The following is a 22,496-nucleotide window of genomic DNA, read 5'->3' as shown; positions in this document are numbered from 1 at the left end:
ATGGAAAAAATCATTGAATAATAAAAGACATTTTTGGGTTACATTTCACAACTTTTTGAGTAACATTGTTAACTTTTAATTAATTGTAATTGGTATTATAGTGATAATTTAAATTTTGCCCTTGTTATTATTTTTTATTTCCATTTGCTTGAGGGCAAGAAAAATATACTTTATAAATTCTTCTTAAAGTGATAATCTAGTGTTTTTTTTTTTTTTTTTTGTAGTAGAGTTTTTAATTTTTAAATAGTTCTTATTCTCTTGTAATAGTGTTTTATTCTTTGACAGAGTATTTTATTTTTAAATATAAATTTACATTCACCAGCAGTTTTTATGGACCACTGCATCAACTTCATGAAACTCGAAAAATATTTTCCTCTATTCAGTCTGGCTTTATTAACATTGAAATAAACAAATAAATTGTAACCTTAAAATGACAAATATCTTTAAAATAACTGGATAAAAAGGCAAGAAAAACTGAGAGAGAACTGGGGGTTTATTCATGACTCTCTCAGCACTAAGAGAGGAAGGAAAGAGATCAATAAATAAATACTTAACAATAAGAATTAAAAAACAATATAGGGATAATTCATGATTATAGATTTATTGAGCTTTCAACAAGTATTGCACTCCATTTTTTAAAACTGGTTTTTGCAGATAATTCACTCTGTTCAAAATTTCTATTATAAAATTTACAGTAACAAAATTTACAATAAGTACATAAATGTAAGTATGAATAAAATTGTAAATTTAAAATAAAATCAACAAATATTTTTCATCAAAGCAATATAACAACACCACTAGTATAAAACCTAAATTTACAACTTTTTAAAGTACAAAAATGAACTTGGCAATGTACCTAATAAACTAAATTAATTTTAATCTACTTTTTAAACACTTAAACAATATACATTTTTTTTTACATCTGATAATAAATAGACATATAATGTACACATCCTCAATCTAAGACTATATTTAGTTCCATAAATGTTGAATCAGTACATTGTAACAACCATGCATCTAAACTCACAGTTTTTTTTTTCTTTTAAAAAATAAACTCTGAAAAAGTTAAAAACGGGATGTTCTCTAAAAAGAAGCATCAATGGTGAGCACTAAAAAGTTCAATTGATTACAAACTCAAGTATGGAAAAGATTTGGTGTGCACCATTGAAGATTAATTTTAGATTACACCATTTTATAATTGCTGTTGGAAGAATGAATGTGTGTAGACCGTAAAGATTTCTGTGCTCCTTTTTAATTATTCATCATCAAAAAATAGAAAAATGCCAAAATATATTAAAAACTCCTATTTTGAAAAACCAACTTTAGAAATTAATGATACAAATTACTAAATACTTCGATTCCAAACTTTTGAATGAAAAAAAAAAGGATTGAAAATGGAAATTGTTAAATTTTTGTCTAAGAAAACTCAGTTTGTGGGGCAGCACATTATTTCAATGCATATAAACACTTTATTTTAAAATTTTTAATTCATCAATGTACAAGTGTTACGTAATTTAGAAAATTATACTTATAATACAGAGTTGCGCTGAGCCAATTGACACATTTTAAACTTGAACACAAATATAATAACTTATATTGGTTAGCAGGATGAGAACAGGAAAAGGAAAGAATTCTATAATATATGGAAGGTCACAGTAAAGCACAGATCATTACGGTGCACCAGTTTGCAGTTATTACGAAACTAAGTGTGTACCATAATGCAATGATCTGTTAGACGAAATTTTTATGCAGGTAAACAAGCTAACATTTGTACCTGAATATCATATTGGCTTGGGAGAACCCGGCGTTTGAGAGGCATAATAAGAAACTTAGGAACTTATACAATTATTGATGAACTTATCTCTATTGACAACAACCCAAGGAGGAGGTTCTTCACTAATTTCCAGAAGCTTTTACAAGAATGCCTGAAGACAAGCTATTTTTTCCCCACATTAATTTCAAGAAATAAACTTTAGAATGGTGGTAAGCAATTAACAAGTTTCATTGCATTTACAGACTATACCACTTTCTTTTTCTGTTTTCATTCAATAATATAACCATTTAAAAGATATCCATCAGCTCGGGGGCACCTGTACAGTTTAAGATACTAATAACATAAACAATAAAACAGTTTCAATATAGAGTATGTTAATAAATTAAATATTTATATTCATTAACTGATGGCAACATGCATTCCAAGACTTAGAATTCTAAACCTGGAATGCAATATTAACGCAGCAGCAGTTCTGCAAATAACATAAAACAGTTTCTAATTGCTGTAAACTTCACAAAAATTTGGACCCAATTCTGTTGTGAGGCAATTGTTAACTGTTCCTAACAAAATCTGTTTATTTATTTACTTATTTTTGGCAAAAATAAAAAACACATTATTTGAAACATTTGAACTAAAAAAAATTGTGATCTAATTTTAAATATATATAAAACATTGGTGGTTTCAATTTGAAATGGAAGAACACAATATTTTTTTAAACAAAAAGGTGAAAATAAATAGAGCATCATGCACAAGTAAAAAAATGCCACTCATAACAAAAGTATTCAGATCTATATGTTTGTGACTAGTATATAAAACAGATGCACATCAAACAATGTTCAGGGCAGAACTGTTTTTTTTTCTTTCTTTTTTACAAGAGAGTTACTCAAATGCCTTTTTCTTTCTTTCTTTTTAACACTTTTAGTCTCTTAAATGACATACAATAGAATTCTCATTATTCAGATCAATTATCAAAGCTACAATTTTTAGTAAAAGTCTCATTTTTCAAACAGCCATTAACGTGAAATCAATTTATTCAAATTGTCAGTAATTACGATTGTTGCTATTCAGATTGCCAGTTGCCTGAAGATGGACAATTATCTATTTAGGAAAAAGGAAGTAATCAATAGCGATTTAATTTTTCAGCATATATCTAAGTGTTACATTCACAAAGAGGCCAGCTGGGTTGGTGGTAATATTTTCCCATGTTAATAAAGATTACTTTCCATATTACTTTGCATTATCAGGGTTCGAAATTAATGGTGATCCATTGGTCTGGGACCACTAAAATTTAACTCATACCACCATAAAATAATTATCAGTGTTTTTTATGTTAACATTTTGTCCATGTATTAAAAGGCAAGCCACATAATGCAAAGTAATATGAGCTTCAGTTGTTAATTTATAGGATTACGAAACAAGTTTGTTTATATGAATGTTTGTTTATATGAAGTTTGTTTATATGAACATACAAGTTTGTTTATATGAAGTTCTAATAAATTTGTAAAAAAAAAAGTTGCTAAAAATTAAGGTTGTTACTAAGAAAATGCATAAAATAATAAAGAGCCATGTATTTAAAAGAAAAAAAGTAAAGTAAAAAAAAAAGGGAGTTAAAGCAGTTTTTAGAAAGCTTTTAATAACTCAGTTATTAGATTTAAAATTTAAATTTTAAACTCTGGATTAAGGCTTGAAAACTTAGTACAAGGTTCAAAACTAGCAGAAAATATTAATAAATTGTAAATAACTTATTTTGGTGTAAATATTATTAAGCTAATAATATATAATATTTAGCTAATAAAATTGTTTAGGTGACTCTTAGTTTTCTCCAAATATACTAGATTAAAAAAAAAAAGAAAGAAAAAAAACTTACCTAAAGGGTCGTTTAATTGAATAGCAAGCCTAAATAAAAATTTGGCAATCGAAAACGTTACATATGGTGTTTGATATGAGTATAATAATAAAAACTTTTTTTTTTTTTTTTACTAAAATGCAGCTTTTTTGATATGTTTGTAACTTAAGTACCCTCGAAGTTATGTAAAAAACAGTAATATTCTGATCATATCAATGCCTATTTAAATACATATCTGCCAAATCCAAAACATTAATATTATCTTCGTAAAACGACTTTAGAGCATATATAAATACATGCATGTTCTAACATTTAAAACCTTTTATCATATATATGTAATAAGATATCAACACAAACATTGGTCGCTTTGGAAGGTCAACAGTAGCAGTACTGGCATTTGCATGATAATTTCCGTATCAAGGTTTGCAATCACATAAAAAATCGTCTTTAAAATACCTATTTCAATAAATAAATGTTATCGTCGTCTTCGCCTTCTCCTTGCTTTGCTCGTCATCTCCATCGTCTTTTTCTTATTCTTGTTGAAAATTTTTCGAAGGCGTTCCCTTTCCAGTTTTAGCTCATTCTCTTTTTCCTGATACAGTTGTTCATTCTCTTTGATGAAATTGGTGTTCTTTAGAACAAATGAATCTGGTTTTCCATAATCTGGGGGATTGGCATTGGGATCATAGCCAAGGGTTTGCAACATTGGTGCGATGGTTGCCATGTCTCTTACCACATCTGCAGGAATGTTGCCAACCCATTTGGTGAGTGCTTCAATATTTATGGGCTTGATCACTTGATCTGATGATCGTTCCAGTCTAGAAAAATAGTTATATCACATGCTTTAGTTTAAGTTAATTGGATGTGAAAAATATGAAAGGGCATATGGAAATTTAAATTTCAAATAAAATATTTGCAATTTTCCAGATCTCTGAAACTATTACTTTCAAGATATTCTTCAAACTATAATTTGTAGCTGTATCTGATATTTTATTCAAAATTAATAAATGTATGATTTTTATGTACCTTACAACATCGTCTGAAAGATGATAAAAATACTAGTCGTTGAAATAAAAGATAATTTTTTACATTATAACAATGGTTAAAGTTTTATTCATTACAAATTTTAAAAATTTCAAACAAATTTGCATAACAGAAAGAAAAAAAAACAGAACATTCAAAGGAAAAATTTTTTAGGAACATTTTTAATAACATAAAATACTTTCGAAAGTCACTTCAGAAGGTACATGTACAAAAAATAAATACTCATAAAGCTAAAAATGTGCATAAACAAATAAAATATGCTTATAATATGTTTAAATGTAAAATTTTGGTTTTACCATATAGTATTGTTTTAAGTAGAAAAAGGTTAATTAAATAGCAAAGGACAAAACTTTTATTAAGAAAACTTGTTTACCAAAATTATAATTAAAAAAGACAATATAAAATATATTTAAGCTACAGTAAAGTATTTTTTAAAGAATTAATTAATAAGTATTATAATTTATAATATACAAGTCTTTTTTATGGAAGGAATTTTATAATGTAGGAATCAGATTGTTAATGAAAGTGAATTCTTAAATATAGAAAAAGTTTGTAAATCAATAATCGATGGTATAACAATTGACGATGATAATTTTTTTTAACTAGACCATGGAATAACCAAAGTTCAGGATTAGGTTTAATGCCCTTTTTTTAAATTTTAATTATTTTATTTAAAAACGTTTGCCAGGGTTAAAATTGCCTAATTTCTAAATAACATTTCATTTTTATTTTAATTATGCTAGTGGAAATTTTAAAATCAAATAGGCCATTGAAAAATTTTAATGACTGTAAAATTAAAGTTTATGACCCTCACCACAATCCAACTGTTGGGAAATGACTCCCCAAAAACCTGATGCTTAAGGTTATTTGAAATTATTTTAAGAAAGACAATAGGTGCAAAAGTTGNTGGAAACAGAGAATGCAAATATACTGCAGATCTCATTCATAAGCAAATAAAATATGCTTATAATATGTTTAAAAGTAAAATTTTGGTTTTACCAAATAAGTATTGTTTTAAGTAGAAAAAGGTTAATTAATTAGCAAAAGACAAAACTTCTATTAAGAAAACTTGTTTACTAAAATTATAATTAAAGAAGACAATATAAAATATATTTAAGCTACTGTAAAGTATTTTTTAAGGAATTAATTAATAAGTATTATAATTTATATTATACAAGTTTTTTTTATGGAAGGAATTTTATAATGTACGAATCAGATTGTTAATGAAAGTGAATTCTTAAATATAGAAAAAGTTTGTAAATCAGTAATCGATGGTATAACAATTGACGATGATAATTTTTTTTTAACTAGACCATGGAATAACCAAAGTTCAGGATTAGGTTTAATGCCATTTTTTTAAAATTTTAATTATTTTATTTAAAAACGTTTGCCAGTGTTAAAATTGCCTAATTTCTAAATAACATTTCATTTTTATTTTAATTATGCTAGTGGAAATTTTAAAATCAAATAGGCCATTGAAAAATTTTAATGACTGTAAAATTAAAGTTTATGACCCTCACCACAATCCAACTGTTGGGAAATGACTCCCCAAAAACCTGATGCTTAAGGTTATTTGAAATTATTTTAAGAAAGACAATAGGTGCAAAAGTTGAAAGATGATGAAACTTTATTTGTAGTAGAAGAAGCCTTTTTTGACAAAAGAACAATTTTCAAAATATTTAAAAATTGATAATACTGTATAAAGAGACTATTCGTGACTTATTTCTCTTTACATACAGGATGAGTTTTTCAACATAACTTTATTTAATCAGATTTCAATTCTGATATATTTCTAATTACACATTGTTTACATTTATTTAGATTGTTTTTTAGTAAAATTTCAAGCTATAATTCATTTTTTGACGATGGACAACAAGTGGACCAGAATTACAGGCCGCTTCACCATGCTAAGGGCCGCAGCAAAAGATTAATACACGGAAAATATTTTTTATATTTAAATTTCTTTACTCAATTATGTAACACAATAAACATCAACGTCTGCAAGAGTCTATATGCATAAAACACAATGACCTATACATTGCAATTCGTCATACAAATTTACAATTCAGATCCATCTCAAATTCAATGCATACACATTTTACGGCACAGAAATCAACTGTATAATTTGTAGCAGGATGAAAAAAAAGACCACTGATTAAAAAAATGACGTAATGTGCAACTAAGCTGTAAAATTTATAGCAGGGATAAAATGAGGTATCTAATAATTACAACTTAAATAAGATTACCAAAGGCAAAATCTAACAAGAAATGGAACTTATGTACCATTAACCTTTACCAAGATAACTTGTTGCAGGAATAAAAAAGAACTACTTAATAATACAAATACTTAGTTTTAAAAATTACACACTGTTCAAACATCACTAAATCAAAAAAGGACTTCTCCTTTTCTTCATTACTCCAACAATTTCAAGTTCAGTAGCTAGTTTATTATAAATATTACATAGCCAGATCAAATAAACAAATTTCTTTTTACTACAATCATTAACATGAATGCTCCTGTTAAGGCAGAAAAAAGAATGTTAAATAAAAATTTCTACAGCAATAAATATTAAAAAAAAAAATGATCATACTTGGAAATTTTTATTCCACCCGGTTTATCAACCAACTCCTCATGATGCAAGACTGATTCATTCCAAGGTATGTCAAGGAAGCTTAGAATGCTTTTCATCCATGGTTCGGGTTGTAAGACAACCTGCTCATAATGAACAGGCATACAAATATCTGTACCTAAGCTAACACATTGTGCATACATAGCAGACATGGCAGCGTTCCATTTTGTCAGACACTGGCGATAATCTGTCAGATCAAAACCAGTTATGGTTACCTGCAAACAAATTTGGGATAAAAAAAATTTAATAGTGCAAAATTATATACTTTTGTAAAATAAAGTTATAAATATTTTTAGTAAATTGCAGCTGAGTGCCCCTACATTGAAATCAATAACAGGAATGTTGAATAACATTCAAAATATTCTTCACACATAAAAGTAGTTGTCTCACTATAATGATTTTTTTCCATTTATTGTTTGACTTTTGAAGTAAGTTGAAATTTTGGATTGAGTTGGAACATAAGAAATGCATGGAAAATTATGTCGCTCTCTGCCAACTTTTAGAGGTAAATGAAGAACGGAACTGCTTAACCAGGCTTAGATAGAATGAAATTGCGAACAAATTCTCAATTAAAAACTTTCTGAGAGCATTGATTAACACTTGTAACCAGTTTCGACCCTTTCATCACCATCTCATTGTGGCAAATTTGTTTGAAAAACATGATTTTTTTAAAAAAATGTTTAGTTTATTTACAGAGCTCTATATTGATTCATACCCCAGGGATGAGTTTGGTAAAAAACCAAAACAATTGAAAATAGAAATTCCAAAAATTTTATCTGCAAGAAACCTTTTTAAAAAATTAAAAAAAATATCTGAAATTTGAGCAAGAAAAAAGTGTAGGTAGGAAGCATTTATCTTCAGAATGTTCTAAACGTTTTAATGCAAATATCAAAGCAAGATTTTATAAACTTGTTTAAATTGTGTGAATAGGAATCTTGATGTTTGATTACCTAATCCCGCAAATATGCATATTGACCTTTAAATTTAAAATCTCGTGAATACATATCTTGATTTTTGATTTTATAATAGTGTGAATATGAATCTTGATGTTCCATTATAAAATCGCGTGAATATGAATTTTGATGCATAATTTTTTGTGATTTTAATTTTGTGATTTGTAATTTTAAATTGCAATTGCATTGGCAGGAAAAGGAGCAGAAATTAGCCTTTTTTTTCGAGAATTCAAAAAGACAAACTTTCTTTAAAAAGGCAAATATTCTTTTTTTAGTAATAGAAAAAAAAATACAGCGAAAGACGTTCACGTATATTGAACAGGTGTGTGCTTCGCGTCCAACAGATGAAGAGATTTTTTACATTGTAACGGACAACAAAAAAGTCCAAGAGAGTGACAATGATTCCAAAAATGAAGAGATGATCAAGTCAAATTATAAGATTCGAATACAAAGTTTATTATAAGCCATTGAAAGAGGCTACTGTATTAAGACGCAACACAGCAGTTCCAGAAAAAAACTAAGCTTTTAACAAAAGCGCTTAATTTCAGAAATATGATTTGCATATTAAAATATAAGCTATAGTAAAAATTACAAATTAAAAAATTATTATATTAAATAAAATATAAATTGAAAAGTATTCAATAGTTTCACTTAAAGTTACAAGAAGCTTTTGATTTGTTTCAAAATGTTTTTTTTTTTTAGCTCCATGTCGGAACCAACAATTTCTTACTAAGATAATTAACATTCTCTTAATAAAATTGTAATATGATTAACATTTTTCTCATTCAGAAATTAATATTTTTAATTAAAGTGTTTCATTAATTTCAAATGCAACTAAATATTTAAAAAATTAATCTGTTCACCCTTTTAAAAATTTTAAGATTTTTGAAATGGTGAATTAAAATCTTTAAAAATAAACTGAACAAAAAGATTATTTTAATTTTTGGAATAACTAATCTCACACACAAGATTTGATGTTATCTAGTAAGAATAATAAAAGGAGTATATGACCATAATTTTTCCTTATAAGATTTTCCCACAGAAAAACTAATTTAATCAAGTTTTTTTTTCTTTATAAAATCATTCTAAAAAATCTGAAACACAAGAAGATAGATAGAAGAGATAAGATATTATGTACAACAAGTGGAATTCTCCCAATTCAATACATAAAATTTTAGAATTGTTAATTAAGTCTAATGACAGAAATTTGGCAATGAACAAAAGCAGGATCACACGGATTTGCTGAATAGTGACATGTTTGTATGTTGAAGAAAATGTCTTCAACTCTATTTTTAGCTTACTCTTATAATGTCAAATTTTTTTATGAAAATTTACATGTAAAATAAATCTAGTGCAACATACTATTCTCTAAATTGAAGAATTCATTTCTCTTTTGAGTATTTTGTAAGCGCAAAAAGTGTATTAATAAATTTTATATTTAATTAATAGTCATAGTCTCAACAACAAAATATGCTGCAATTTTTTTCATTGATACATTATATATACATTAAATGAAATTAAATGAGGAAACCAGCAGCATCAAACAATAGTAATATAATAATACACTGATAATTGATTAATAAATAAGTATGTGTATACAAACCTTTCTGCTTATGATGGAATGTACAACAGCTCTCCCATCTCTGATCAGGAGAATAAATTTGGCATTTGGAAACAGAGAATGCAAATATACTGCAGATCTCAGAGTGAAGGGATCTTTATTGCACAATCGAGGAGCGGGCAATCCGTGACGTGCAATTATTTCTAGTGTGAATGAAGCAACAGCATTATCCAGAACCTAGCAAGAATAAACTCCTTAAAATGCCAATTATACAAAATTAAAAAAAAAAAGTCAGCAATACCACAAGCTATTTGTTAAATTATTGCCATTATCGCATTATACAAATAATTTTTTTTTAATTAACTTAAAATTTCATTTATTTATAATTCAGTGATTTACCCATTCACTGATTCTCTACCTCTCTTCTTTCATTCCAATTACTCATTCATTCATTTTTACATTTACTTACATGTTTACATAATTATCACACTTAGTATGGTTTTACTATGCATTATAATTTTCCCATACACTGAAAATGATAGCATTCAGAAAATCAAATAAAAATAAGTTCAATACTTAAACCACATAAAATTTTTCCACTCTAATGTCGCAGTATATATATGTATACAATAAAGAGAAGCATTTTTTTTCCAAAGTAAGACAAAATGGCAATTTGATCAAAATCCTACAGCATCACTCTGCAGTAATAAGCTCAACTGCTAGTTGGATGATGAGTTTATTGTTTTCGTTTAATTCCATAAAATAGTTGGATATTTTCTTTCAAGGATATTGAGCGTTAACAAAGACATTTTGTTTTTGCACCTTAAGTAGCAAATAATATAATTTAAATATTCTAATTACATTCCATTTTATATGTTTGACGCAAGGCCGGATTAACCATTAAGCACACTAAGCACGTGCTTAGGGCACCAGAGGATAGGGGGNTGTTATATTAGAAATTTGCTATCTCATAAGCATAAATAAGGGGTCGACTTATACACCGAGATGCATGGTAATACAAGCAGCAAGGCACAGAAAGAAAAAAAATACAGCATTAATGAATGTTTTATAAACGACTTACATCCCCAGTGATGCCCGCTTCTTGGAGTCTTTTAGACTCTACAGGTGACTTCACCCACTGTTGCTTTAAGCTAAGAAGACGGGGTATGACACGCGTCTCCTCTCCACATCTGATGTCCGGATGGGCATCCAGCATGACCCTTAACAATGTGGTCCCACTTCTGGGCATGCCCCCAATGAAAATGATTGGCAAACTTCGGTTATAGATGTACTTTTTTGAATCTTGACCCATGATGAAACGCTAAAACAAGAATGAACATTGCATTAAATCAAGAATTAGCATAGAATGAGTAAAATTATGATAAGTTGGATAGGAAATGATAACCTTAAATACTCCATATATGTCTTGTAAAGTAAAGCACTACAAATTCTCGGATCAATTTTAATAATCTCGTATTTTATTCAATTACTTATTAGTCTTTTAAATCATCATGTTTTCGATTACATAAGATTATTTTTTACATTACAAGTTCTGACAAAAAAAAAGCATAATAAGAAATAAATGAAGTAGAAGTCCAGGAGCAGACAAAATTTTCATCGAATCTGGCCAAAAAGTATCAAACTACAAAAAATTAAAATAACAATAATAAAAAATAGAACTGCATGAGACACTCAAATAGTACAGAAATATTACAAATGTGTTGATCTATTTTTAAAATAATACTTTCCTTTTCAATTAAATTTAAATATTTTCATTCAATTTTCAAATGACACAGAGTCATTTGAAATGACACAGAGTAATTCGAAGAACTGTCACTTTAATTGCGTATGTTTGAGCAAAACTTCACAAAAGCTGAAGACAGCAAAATTGTTCAAGAAGCACATGTAGTGTAATGACAAATTCAGAAAAACTAAACCAAGATGGCAAAAACAAGTTTTTTTTTAAAAAAAATAATAATAATAATCTGTAACTACAGCAAACGCAAAGGCTATTGGGTTAAGAATTATAGGTAATGGTTTTTAGATGGATGACTAAAGACACAATCAAATATAATATGAGCAGACATAGCACTCATCTGTTTTTGCAAGGAAGTCTGTGCCCCAGAGACCAGAAATTTTTAAGAATGTTCAAAATGTAAACAACACAGATAATAAATATATCTCTTTGGTATACATGTCGTATCTTCTAATTTCCTTTATATTAATAAGATGTTTTTCAAATGTAAAAAAAGAATTAGATACAGAGTTTATGAAATGAAAGAAACATTGTTGAAATTATATTGTTTTATAAATAAACAGTATGTATAATCAGTCTATCTAACGAACCCTGCCAGCTATAGCCTCTGGGTTGTCTGCTGGTATGAAAATAAGAGCAAAGTTTAGAGATTAGTCTTTGATACTTATCTTTCAGACCTCTATCAAAACTTATCCTAAATATTTATTCCATATCCTAATTTGAAATAGCTCCACCTTGTAAGTATAATTACAGACATTGCTCCAGACAACTGGAGGAAGGAATTTTTTAGATAGGCAAACTATAGGGCAGTAATATTTAAATAAAGTTGTAATACCTGTGCTGCAACCATGACACCATGACTTGATGAATCAGAACAAGGAGAATAGAGCAAATAAAGCATTAACAGGAAAAACATAGGAAAACATAGTAGGATGAGATACTTTTTCATTGCCCGAGAAACCATGCCTGAAAATAAAATAAATTTATTTAAAAGAATTAGGAGAAAAAATTTCTTTTTTTTTTATATTAAAGAAAGTTAGCTAGGGGCTGTTCAAACATTATGTAAGCATGTTCTTGGCAAAATCAGTCTCTCCCTTCCTTGTCAGCAAATTATAAGCCCCTCCCCATGTTTATGTTAGAAAGTATCTAAACTCTGGTTTTTGTCCTCTCCTCAGATTTTTGCTTGACTTTTACAGCAGTAAACTAATTTTAGGATTGAATTCAATATATAACTTTGTATAAAATAAAATTTACAGATTAATTTGCTTTATAAATTTTTGAGAAGAATATTCTTCAGTAACCTTTTGTGTTTATTTGCTGTGGTCAAAAGTATTGACCATTGAGTAATTTCTATTTTAAATTTGAAAATTGTACACAATTTTTTTTTTTTATCTTAAGAAAATTTTAATTATCTTAAATAAGAACTGCTCATAACACTTCTCAAAGTTTAACAGCAAAAATTCGAAAATAATAACTTCCCCCCCTCGTTAGGTGCCTACGTAATATTTGAACAGCTCCCTATATACTAGCATAGCTGCCAATTTTCACGCATTTTGCGTAAAATTTTATTTTTACACTTAAAGCAGTGGGAAAATATATTTCTTGCATTTATAATTACAATAAATATAATTTAGAATGAATTAGTTCACCACTAGTAACACATTCTCACATTAGCCCGATGAGGACAAGAGGGGGGTCATGGAGGTTAAGGTTCCACAATTTGGTGACTAACGGCAGGATTTAGGCAATGTGGCCAGCACTGCGCAAAGGCCGCCTTTACTTCACAGACAAGCTGGTACCTATAAACCTGAAGCTGGATGAGCTTCAGCCGTTACTGGGAATCGAACTCCAGTTCCTCACATTGACAGCTCAGTGCCTTAATCACTAAACTATCCACCGCTGCATATAAATAAATTAAATGTATAAATTAAAGCATGATAATCATACTATTGTGCAGTTAAGCTCTAACAAACTAAAAAATATATTTCTGCACATGACTGATTGATTGAACGTAGGGTTTAGCGGCACAAGGTCCAAATGAGGACATGCTGCGCCATTCTGCACGTGACTGTAATAAATTTTTAATTTTACTGCCACTTGGGAAAATCCTCCTGAAAAAGATGGGAGGTATGTACTAAATCATTATAAGAATGAATTTTCAAATGCAATTTAATTTTAAAAATGTCGGAGGGCAAGAATCAATCAGTCGAGTTAAGAGGTTACGTTTGAACATACGCATTAAATATTACATTCTAAGACATAAACGTCGGCTTTCAATGGGAATCCCCTTTCAAGTAAAAAAGATTTGTTTAGAATGCTAACGACGAAACTATAAATTTTTAATTTTAGCGATGAGTTAAGAAAGCGCAAAGATTTTAGCCCCTAAACTTAACTTTTCTCTTCAATCTTTTACAAATTATTTGTTATCTCGGGGTTTTAAGTTAGAGGGTTATTAGCATAGACAGTCAAAAAATTACAAAAACTAGTAAAAACTGAAAGAAAATTAAAAACTAGCAGCTTTTGATATGACCTGTCAAGAGCAGATAATTTTAAATTGCGTAGGTTTTTTAAAAAATCAAAAATAAATTAAGGAGAAAGCAACACTTTTGATTTTCTTGAGCTTGAGTGCCAATGTCATACTAGATCTCGAAATTTTGATGTTTATTATTTGGCCGTAATTTAGCGATTTTAAAAAACACTTTTCTTAAATAGTAATAAATACTAAAAAAATAATGTTCGTGTCGATTTATTTTTATCACACTTTCGGGGTCAAAGCCCTGAAAATGTATTTTCAAATATAATTGTATTTTTCAAGGTTTTAAAAAAAATCTCTTTTTCTTTGGAAAAAATTCAGCTTACTTCGTTTTTCTTTAAACAAAAAAAAAGGGGGGTTTCCAGATTTTTGTAGTAAGTAGTTTAGTAGATGTAAACAAAGTTAGGTATTTTACTTGAGAATCAGTTAATCCAGCACCTCCTAGAGGAAAGAAAGTTGCGGCACGGATCAATTTAGTAGTCCGACGTAACAAACATAAACTGCGCAGTAAGGGATATACGAAAGATGTCACTACGTTCGGACTACTAGAAGATCGGATTTCTCATTTATGGTAGCCTGCGCGGAGATATATATATCGAAAGTACAGTTCCAAGGTCATTCGAATTAACAATCGAATATTCACTTTCTAGGACTCAATCTTCATCATTAGAAGGGGTCAAACATACTAACTAATTGGTGCAGACGATATTTTATGTTACTGAATGCGACACAAAAACGTACTTTCTCTGAATAAACATACCTTTTTTTAACGAATTTGGATTTTTTACCACTAAAATATAAATGGTAGCCGCATTCTGGGAAATATAAATAAGTCCCAATAGTTTGGTCAGGACAGCGATCCACAGTTTGGACCGTTGATGTTAATTTCACTTTACGCGTATTTCGTCATCTCTGGAGAATTTTTTTAGGGAGTTGAAAATTTCTTGCAGATAATTACAAAATTCGCTTATCCAAAGATAATTTCATGGAAAAAATAACTTTCAGTAAATAACAAGTATTTTTTATTACTATATTTAATAATAGTCGGAAAAATTTCGACTTGTAAGGTTTAAAATTTTTTATATCATTTAAAAAAATTTAATTTTAATTGGAAAAATACAAAATGTGAGCAAAATCGGTCGAATAGTTATTGAAAAATCAATTTTTAAGAATAAGATTTCTTCAAAATTCGATTCCTTAATGTTAGTTAAGGGGTCCAAACTTTGGGCCGCTCGCCTGACCAAACTATTGGGACCATATTTACCAGATTGCGGATCCTCCTTATAATTTAGTGGTAAAAAATCCAAATTCGTCAAAAAAAAAAGGTATGTTTATTCAGAGATAGTACGTTTTTGTGTCTAATTTCATAACTTAAAATATCGTATGAACTGCTTAATTAGAATATTCGAAGTCCCCCGTTCGAACCATTAAGATTCGGACCCAGAATGTGAAAATCCAATCATTAGATCAAAAGTTATTCAGGAAGGGACGTTTATTTTTTTTAGCACTGTACAACACGTAAAAAAACACTTGTTTGTTAGTTTGCCATTTAATTAATAAAAAAACGAAGAAGTTTTAAATGAGGTGAAGCCAATACCAGCAATAAAATACCGTACAATTAATGTTTAAGTACACATTGAAGCTAATGGTAAATGGATAAATTTAAATAGAAATTGCACATAAATAAAGTAATAGTAATACGACATTAGATACATAAAATTACATTTACGAAAATTACATAAATTATAAAACCTTACTTTTATATAAAAGTTGAGTCGGCTTGTCAATAAAAAACCACTAACGCAATTTTTTTTGGTACATTAAAACTTTTTCATTTTAGTTTTCAAATTTTTTTAAGCGAATATAGGAAGATTCCCTTTTTTTTTAAAGAAAAAAATTCCGCTTTTTGAGATATACGACTTCACAAAATTGCTTAAGTCAGTAAAAAAAAAATTCCATCTAATCAAACATAAATGACTAAATATGAGAAGTTAGGTAATAAAAATAATATGCTTATCATCTTATGCTAACATTATCTTTTCTTATTTTGACAAGGATACAGGGAAGAAAAAACAACCATATATCAAACACAAGGAGAGTTGTGAGCTCAGTTCACATAGTTTTATTGCTGAACTCACGATTACAGTCTTTTAAATATCACCTTCCTCAAATAGAAATTTACAGGTGATTTAGTTCGATGACGTGATATCACGCTTGGAATAGTTTCAAAATACTGATTTATTTAAAGGGTTTATTTATTTCACAGATCATATTTTTTATTCATTTCTGACATTTATGTTTTATGAAATTATAACAGTTTTATTGCGATTTATGCGTGCATTTGATACTTAAAGTTTAACAGAATTTTTTGTGAGAAAAGATGAAAAAGTATGAAAACGCCTATCAACCTTAAATCACGAAAATATAAATAAAAGAAGCGAGTGAAACAATTTTGCACAAAAAGATAACCTTTAAAATATTTATATACATATTTAAAGCATTATTATTTACATACTTATTTAGTAAAGAATATTACTTAGCAAACATTATCTAGAATTTGAGATAGTTAGCTCTCTGAAAAATAATTTCAAATAATATTTACATGACGAAAAATAGTTGAGTTATCTTTCGAACAATTTTGTAGCATCCTGCTAGTTTTCAAAAATGTCTGATATTTTAATTTTGATAGCATTTCAACACCTGGTAGTCAATCTTACAAACTTTTAAAAGGTTTTATAATAGAAAAAAATTATTTCCCTTCCCACCTAATTTATGAAAAATGTTATGAGTCTTATCTCTTTTTTAAACCAATAGTTTGTAAAACTGGTGGGGGCGACCTTGGAAGTTAGAGAGCAGGGGACGGTTCCCTCTAATATATATATATAAATGTTAAATAATATTGTTGTTTATAATTATAAATAAAAATAATTTATGACAAAAAAATAATTATTTTAAAAATTATTGTATCATAATCTTATTCCGATAAACTTTTATGCAGTAATAGAAAATTATATTTATCAATAACTTATGATAAAAATTATTCAGAAGGGGATGCATTTAAAGAACAGAAAATATAGTTGAATAATCTAAAATATTTATCAATAGAAATGTCTGCGCTGACGTCACTTCACTTACTTGCCAACTGAAAATTCACCAATGATCAACCAGTTTCTAGTAGCAACCAATAAAAATACGTCTCTTTTGGAATTCGAATAAGAATCTCCCAGTAGGAATAGAGTAAACAACTTGCTGCCATTCACAACCACAAAATTACGGCAACTGATAGAATTGTACTATAGTCAAGTAGTGATATAGTTTAGCCTCTGGCATGGACATCACCATTGTAAATATGCCACAAAATTATTTTTTAAAATTTACTATGATTTACCAATCAATAAACTATGTTAACTAATAGTTATTAAAATAAATCTGTAAGCAAATTAATATAATATGGCAATCTATCTCACTTGTAACTCCACATCACTATTTTCCAAGAGAACACTTAAAGATCAGGTAAAGAATGAAACAAAAACTTTTTTACCCATTTGCTGGAAGTTTGATGATAAAATAAAAGAGCAAATATTTCGCAAAAGATAGAAAGAGGATTTATAATGACTAAACCATGCTGAGCAAATATTGTTTTACACAATGCATGATATCCAGATTTAAATTGCAGAGGTAGGGCAGCAAATGTTAAAATCCAGATTCACGAAAATATCATTCCTCCGTAAAGCTCCTGATAATGTAATCCTGTGATAACGTTTCCTTCTATCAAAAGATGAATCAGCTGAACAGTCTCTTTGCTCTAAATTCGATTTAATATTAGAACCCCTATTCGAACGAAGTGTGTTCTTTATACTATGAAAATGAAATGAACCAGTAACATGTTATTTAAATCTAATTTTTAAATCATCCATTATTTACCAGGTTACAAAGTAATATATTTTTTAATGGGTCTAATTAACTAATATTAAAAACAGGGGTGGGAGGACTTGAACATTAGAAAACGAAAATACTGCAGTAATTCGAATGATGAACACATAATCAATTTGAAGCAAGGATTTTTCAAGCAAACGATTTCCAGTTTCATCGTTTTCTCATTATGAATTTTAAATGTATGGAACAAATGTCAACATTTGACATAGTTGGGAATATTGAAATGTGATAAAAATACTTCCGTACATATATAAATCTACAAGTTTTCTAAACCAGAAAATAATGGCAAATTCATTACAGCATTGAAGTACCAGCACAGGAAAAAGCACAGTATGCTGAGAACTTTTGATGCTTAAAGTAATCGGCAATTTTTATCTATAAGTTCCGCAAGAAATAAATTATAAATAATCAACCTAAAAATTAAACTGTAAATAAAATATCCGTCATCTAATAAATAATTCTAAGGGAGATAACGATTCAAAATTAATTATATATATTTTTTAATTAATTTCTGTTCCTCACTTTGATATGTTTTAACAGAACCTTTTTCGACGGGTAGAGGAGAATATATAATTTTGAAGTAGTATATTTTTACATAGCGGAAAATCCATATAAATAAAGAAAAAAAAATATTTGCCTGAACTTTATTATAAATAGACAAGGGAAAGAATAAAAGGAAACGGTAGAGTGAGTAACTATTTAATCGAATTGAAAGAAAGAAACGTTCGAGTACAATGGGAAAACTACAGTTAGTAAATGGACCAAAGCATTCATTGCTGAAGTGTGTGAGAAAAATTTAAAATATAGTATTCATTTCCAATAGAGTGCTTAAAGGAATGAAAGCGCACTATTGTAAATAATTGTTCTTTATTTTCCCCCAGAGCAGTGACTATTTTTGTCCATTCAGAGAATTTAGCGATGATGAATAGGATTTTGTAACAATAACGCGCTAAATAAACCGTAAATAATCATATTTTCCGGAATTCTAACTCAAACCATTTGCCCTTTTATGATTTTGGATACATACACACCATTCTGCCCAGCGGTTTTTCCGTGACAAAAGTTTTTTATTTATTTTTAAATTGTAGTTATAAAATTTAAGTCTAGAGTTAATAAATTTAAAAGTATTTCGATCACCACTCTCAACTTATTCAATAATTTGTCGATCCACTAATAATCTGATACACTTAATTCCATTACTTGTTATTCTACTTCTTGTTCTTTTCTTAATTTACTTGCTACAGTGAAACGGATGCCATAGCGTTGATGTGTATTATTAATGATAATTATTAAAAATAAATAAATTGCGTTTGCTATAAACTATGACAGCCTCATTTAATGCCTCCTGTAAAAGACGACATTTTAGGGGAACAATTATTCGAACTAATTAAAATAATACATTCAAAGCGCTATCTATAAGAAATATTATCAATACACATTTTCTCTATATTAAAATAGGCTTGTAAAACTACTGCAAGTAGAAACTGTAACAGTTTATCAAAAAATTAACATGTTTTTAAAGAGCAAATGTAAAGTTTTTATCAATTACAAATAAGTAAATCATCGAAAAGTCTGATAAATATCGAGTGTCCCAAATGTTGTTTTAGATTTTAATCGTCATATAAGTGGAAATAATAAAGACTTTTGATTAGTCCAATTGAACATCTCCCGAAATTTTTTAAAAAACCGAAGCAATTTCACTGAAAAGTTTTTATTTTTTCAACTAACGCTCGTTTACATATAGATAGAATTCATAAAGCGGTATTGAGTAAACATCATTAAAGGTTTCTTCCATACGTCACACAACTACAGTCTGCCTCAAACACTTAAGCACACAGCCAAGTTCGCAAATACTACAGAATTGAAAAATATGTCTTGTAATAACAGGGAAATTCTTAAATTATAACAGTAATGAAATGTTATCAAGAAATGTTCGTTAATTAAAATTAATTCTATTATTTAATAAAGTGATTTTTTTGAAATTAGGCTTAGTGAATTTTCTAGTAAATGCGGAATTGTTTGAATGGAGTGAAGTTCAGCAAATTCTTTATGTCTTGTTTTTAATTACATCACATTGAAATGCCTCTTTGTTGATATTTGGTTGTTGTCTTTAAAAATTCTTAATTCTAAATTATTATTCTTAATTATTCTTCGAAATTTTTAAATCATAACAGTAATGAAATGTTATGAAGAAATGTTCGTTATTTAAAATTAATTCTATTATTTAATATAGTGATTTTTTTGAAATTAGGCTTAGTGAATTTCCTAGTATATGCGGAATTGGTTGAATGAAGTGGCGTTCAGCAAATTCTTTATACTATATATTTTTTATTACATCGCATTAAAATGTCTTTTTGTTGACATTTTGTGGTTGTCTTTAAAAATCAAAATTTTTAGCTTGTGCTTAAACTTTTGAAATGGAGTGAATTTTTATCCTTTTAAAGAATTCCAGCTAATAACACTTCAAATGCTGTAAAATGTTGAAAAATATATAATCTATTATTTGTTTTTTATTGAGAATTTCACAGCACAGTTCCAAGCAAATAAATAAAATTTTCAAACGGCACTTACTGTAGAGCTTTATATCATATGGCCCAAGAGGAGTAAACATTTTAAACATTAAATTAATTAAAATACCGCAAAACGAAGAATTTTATTTCCCACATATGATACGGGAAAATAAACGATTCAAATTCATGCAAGTTTTGAATTTCGTCTCATTTCAAACTGTTTTACTATTGTGAAAATTTTATTCCAAACAGTTATTTTAAATAATGAATCAGCAGGTTTTTTTTAATTACACTGATAGATCAGCATTATATAACTAGTTTAAAAAAAGATTATTCAGTGACATAACGTTGATATTTTGCAGATAATTAACCATTGAGAAAAGTCGATTTATCAAAACATGATTTACTTCAATCTTAAATCTCTTGAGCAATAAGAATTCTAAACATTCATAGTATGTAACTTATATCGAACCTATTTTCTCTCTGTCTCCTACAAAAGAAAAAAAAAGTTGAGAACGAGACATTTGTTTTTACAAAAAGGTGTGATTGCAAGACTTGGCAGATTTTCCTCCACTAAGACTAAAGGAAACGTAAATTTCTATGTTGTTTTAGATACATTTTCCTAAATTCCAGACATTCCAAATCGGAAAACGGATCAGACATCAGAAAGTTATTTACAAACTATATTTTTCAAATTAAACAATAAGAATATAATATAAGACCTTACAGAATGAATTAATGATGAATATTTCCAACTGACTAAAACATGTTTCTAACTTTTCTTAGGCTACGGGCACCGGAATAAATTTTCAAAATTTAATTTTAGTTCTTTTTTTTTTTTTTTGGTGAGAAACATTAACTCGAAATTGCCACTTGTCAGTTAGATTAAAACGGTCATACTTTCCGATTAGAAATTGACGTTTAAAACTGACTTTTAATCCTCAAAATGCAAGTTAAATACCCTTAAAGGAACAATGATGCCTCCCCAGGAAGCTGAAATAGAAAACAAATTCTGTACTACTGCAAGCGATTCAGAACTCACTACGTACTAGAGTTTCTCAACTATCTTAACTGAACTAACTAATTATATGTAGGACCGGCTCAATCAATATTAACAGCAGTATTCTGGCAAATTCGTCTCAAATTGGAATTGGACTCATTTGTTCAACTCAAATTTGTTTCACTATGGGGACTTTTTTCATCATAGTCATAAGTAATATCATCACACCTCAAGTATTTTCCACGACGAAAAATGTCATGGCCATTTTAGTGGTAGTTCGTGTAAGACGAAACCTTTTGACATATCCAGTTAACAGGTTAAATTTGGTAGAGTTTGCCAGGTGAGATAAGTCAGTCTCATGATACCGCATCTACACACTACCGCATATTTGAAAGTTGCTTCGACAACCAACTTCACTATCACTTTGATTATGACTAGGTATCGAGAGGAGCGAAGAACAATTGAATGGGATACCTGCAAGTGACGTATTGTGAGTATCTCGATCCTGATAGGTTGTTAAAACATGGATTTGCTGACGTTAGTAACTGTTCTTTCCATTCTATTTCGAGTAAGCCAAGTCCGTCAAGTGTCAATTTCTTACTTATTTGTTCAACGTAACACCAAGACAGGCACGAAGTCATGTAGAAAATTAACTTATTATCTATCGAATTGCCAGGTACACAAAACAAAAATATATCACGGTTACAATAAAAAACATAAATAATAAATCTAAGCTTTGTAAAATATATGAAGACGAGAAAGAATTATATTTCGGCAAATTCGATGTGTGATACGGCTCTGTATTTATTAATTTCACGTTGATTAACATTTTAACTTATGTGGAGAAACTTAGCTCAACTTTAACACACCATTTTGCTTATATACGGTCAGCAGGGGCTGACGCCATAGGCGTAGCTATTCGTGATCTTATTCTTCTTGAAATGTAAGTATTC

The 22,496-nt window shown here is 28.6% G+C and overlaps 1 protein-coding gene across 4 annotated transcripts in view; it reads right to left on the bottom strand.

The window, feature by feature from the left end:
• Window positions 1-2,666: 2,666 nt before the first annotated feature.
• The window catches only part of LOC107437210 (protein-tyrosine sulfotransferase 1), a 44,662-nt gene continuing 24,832 nt past the window's right edge, over window positions 2,667-22,496 (bottom strand). For 3 of the 4 annotated variants that reach the window (XM_043043141.2, XM_043043140.2, XM_021148469.3), the window contains 5 exons: window positions 12,400-12,530; window positions 10,890-11,129; window positions 9,851-10,045; window positions 7,256-7,509; window positions 2,667-4,438 (listed from right to left, as the gene is read on the bottom strand). In XM_043043141.2, the coding sequence (XP_042899075.1) occupies window positions 4,096-4,438; window positions 7,256-7,509; window positions 9,851-10,045; window positions 10,890-11,129; window positions 12,400-12,528 (1,161 nt within the window). In that variant the 5' untranslated portion in view covers window positions 12,529-12,530 and the 3' untranslated portion in view covers window positions 2,667-4,095. Of the gene's footprint in view, window positions 4,439-7,255; window positions 7,510-9,850; window positions 10,046-10,889; window positions 11,130-12,399; window positions 12,531-17,232; window positions 17,642-22,496 lie in introns of those variants that run through there. The other variant, XM_021148476.3, reaches the window with a different exon arrangement.

The sequence above is a fragment of the Parasteatoda tepidariorum genome, chromosome 2 (genome assembly GCF_043381705.1).
Source record: "Parasteatoda tepidariorum isolate YZ-2023 chromosome 2, CAS_Ptep_4.0, whole genome shotgun sequence".
Taxonomy (NCBI): domain Eukaryota; kingdom Metazoa; phylum Arthropoda; class Arachnida; order Araneae; family Theridiidae; genus Parasteatoda; species Parasteatoda tepidariorum.
This window is presented reverse-complemented; position numbering and strand designations above follow the sequence as displayed.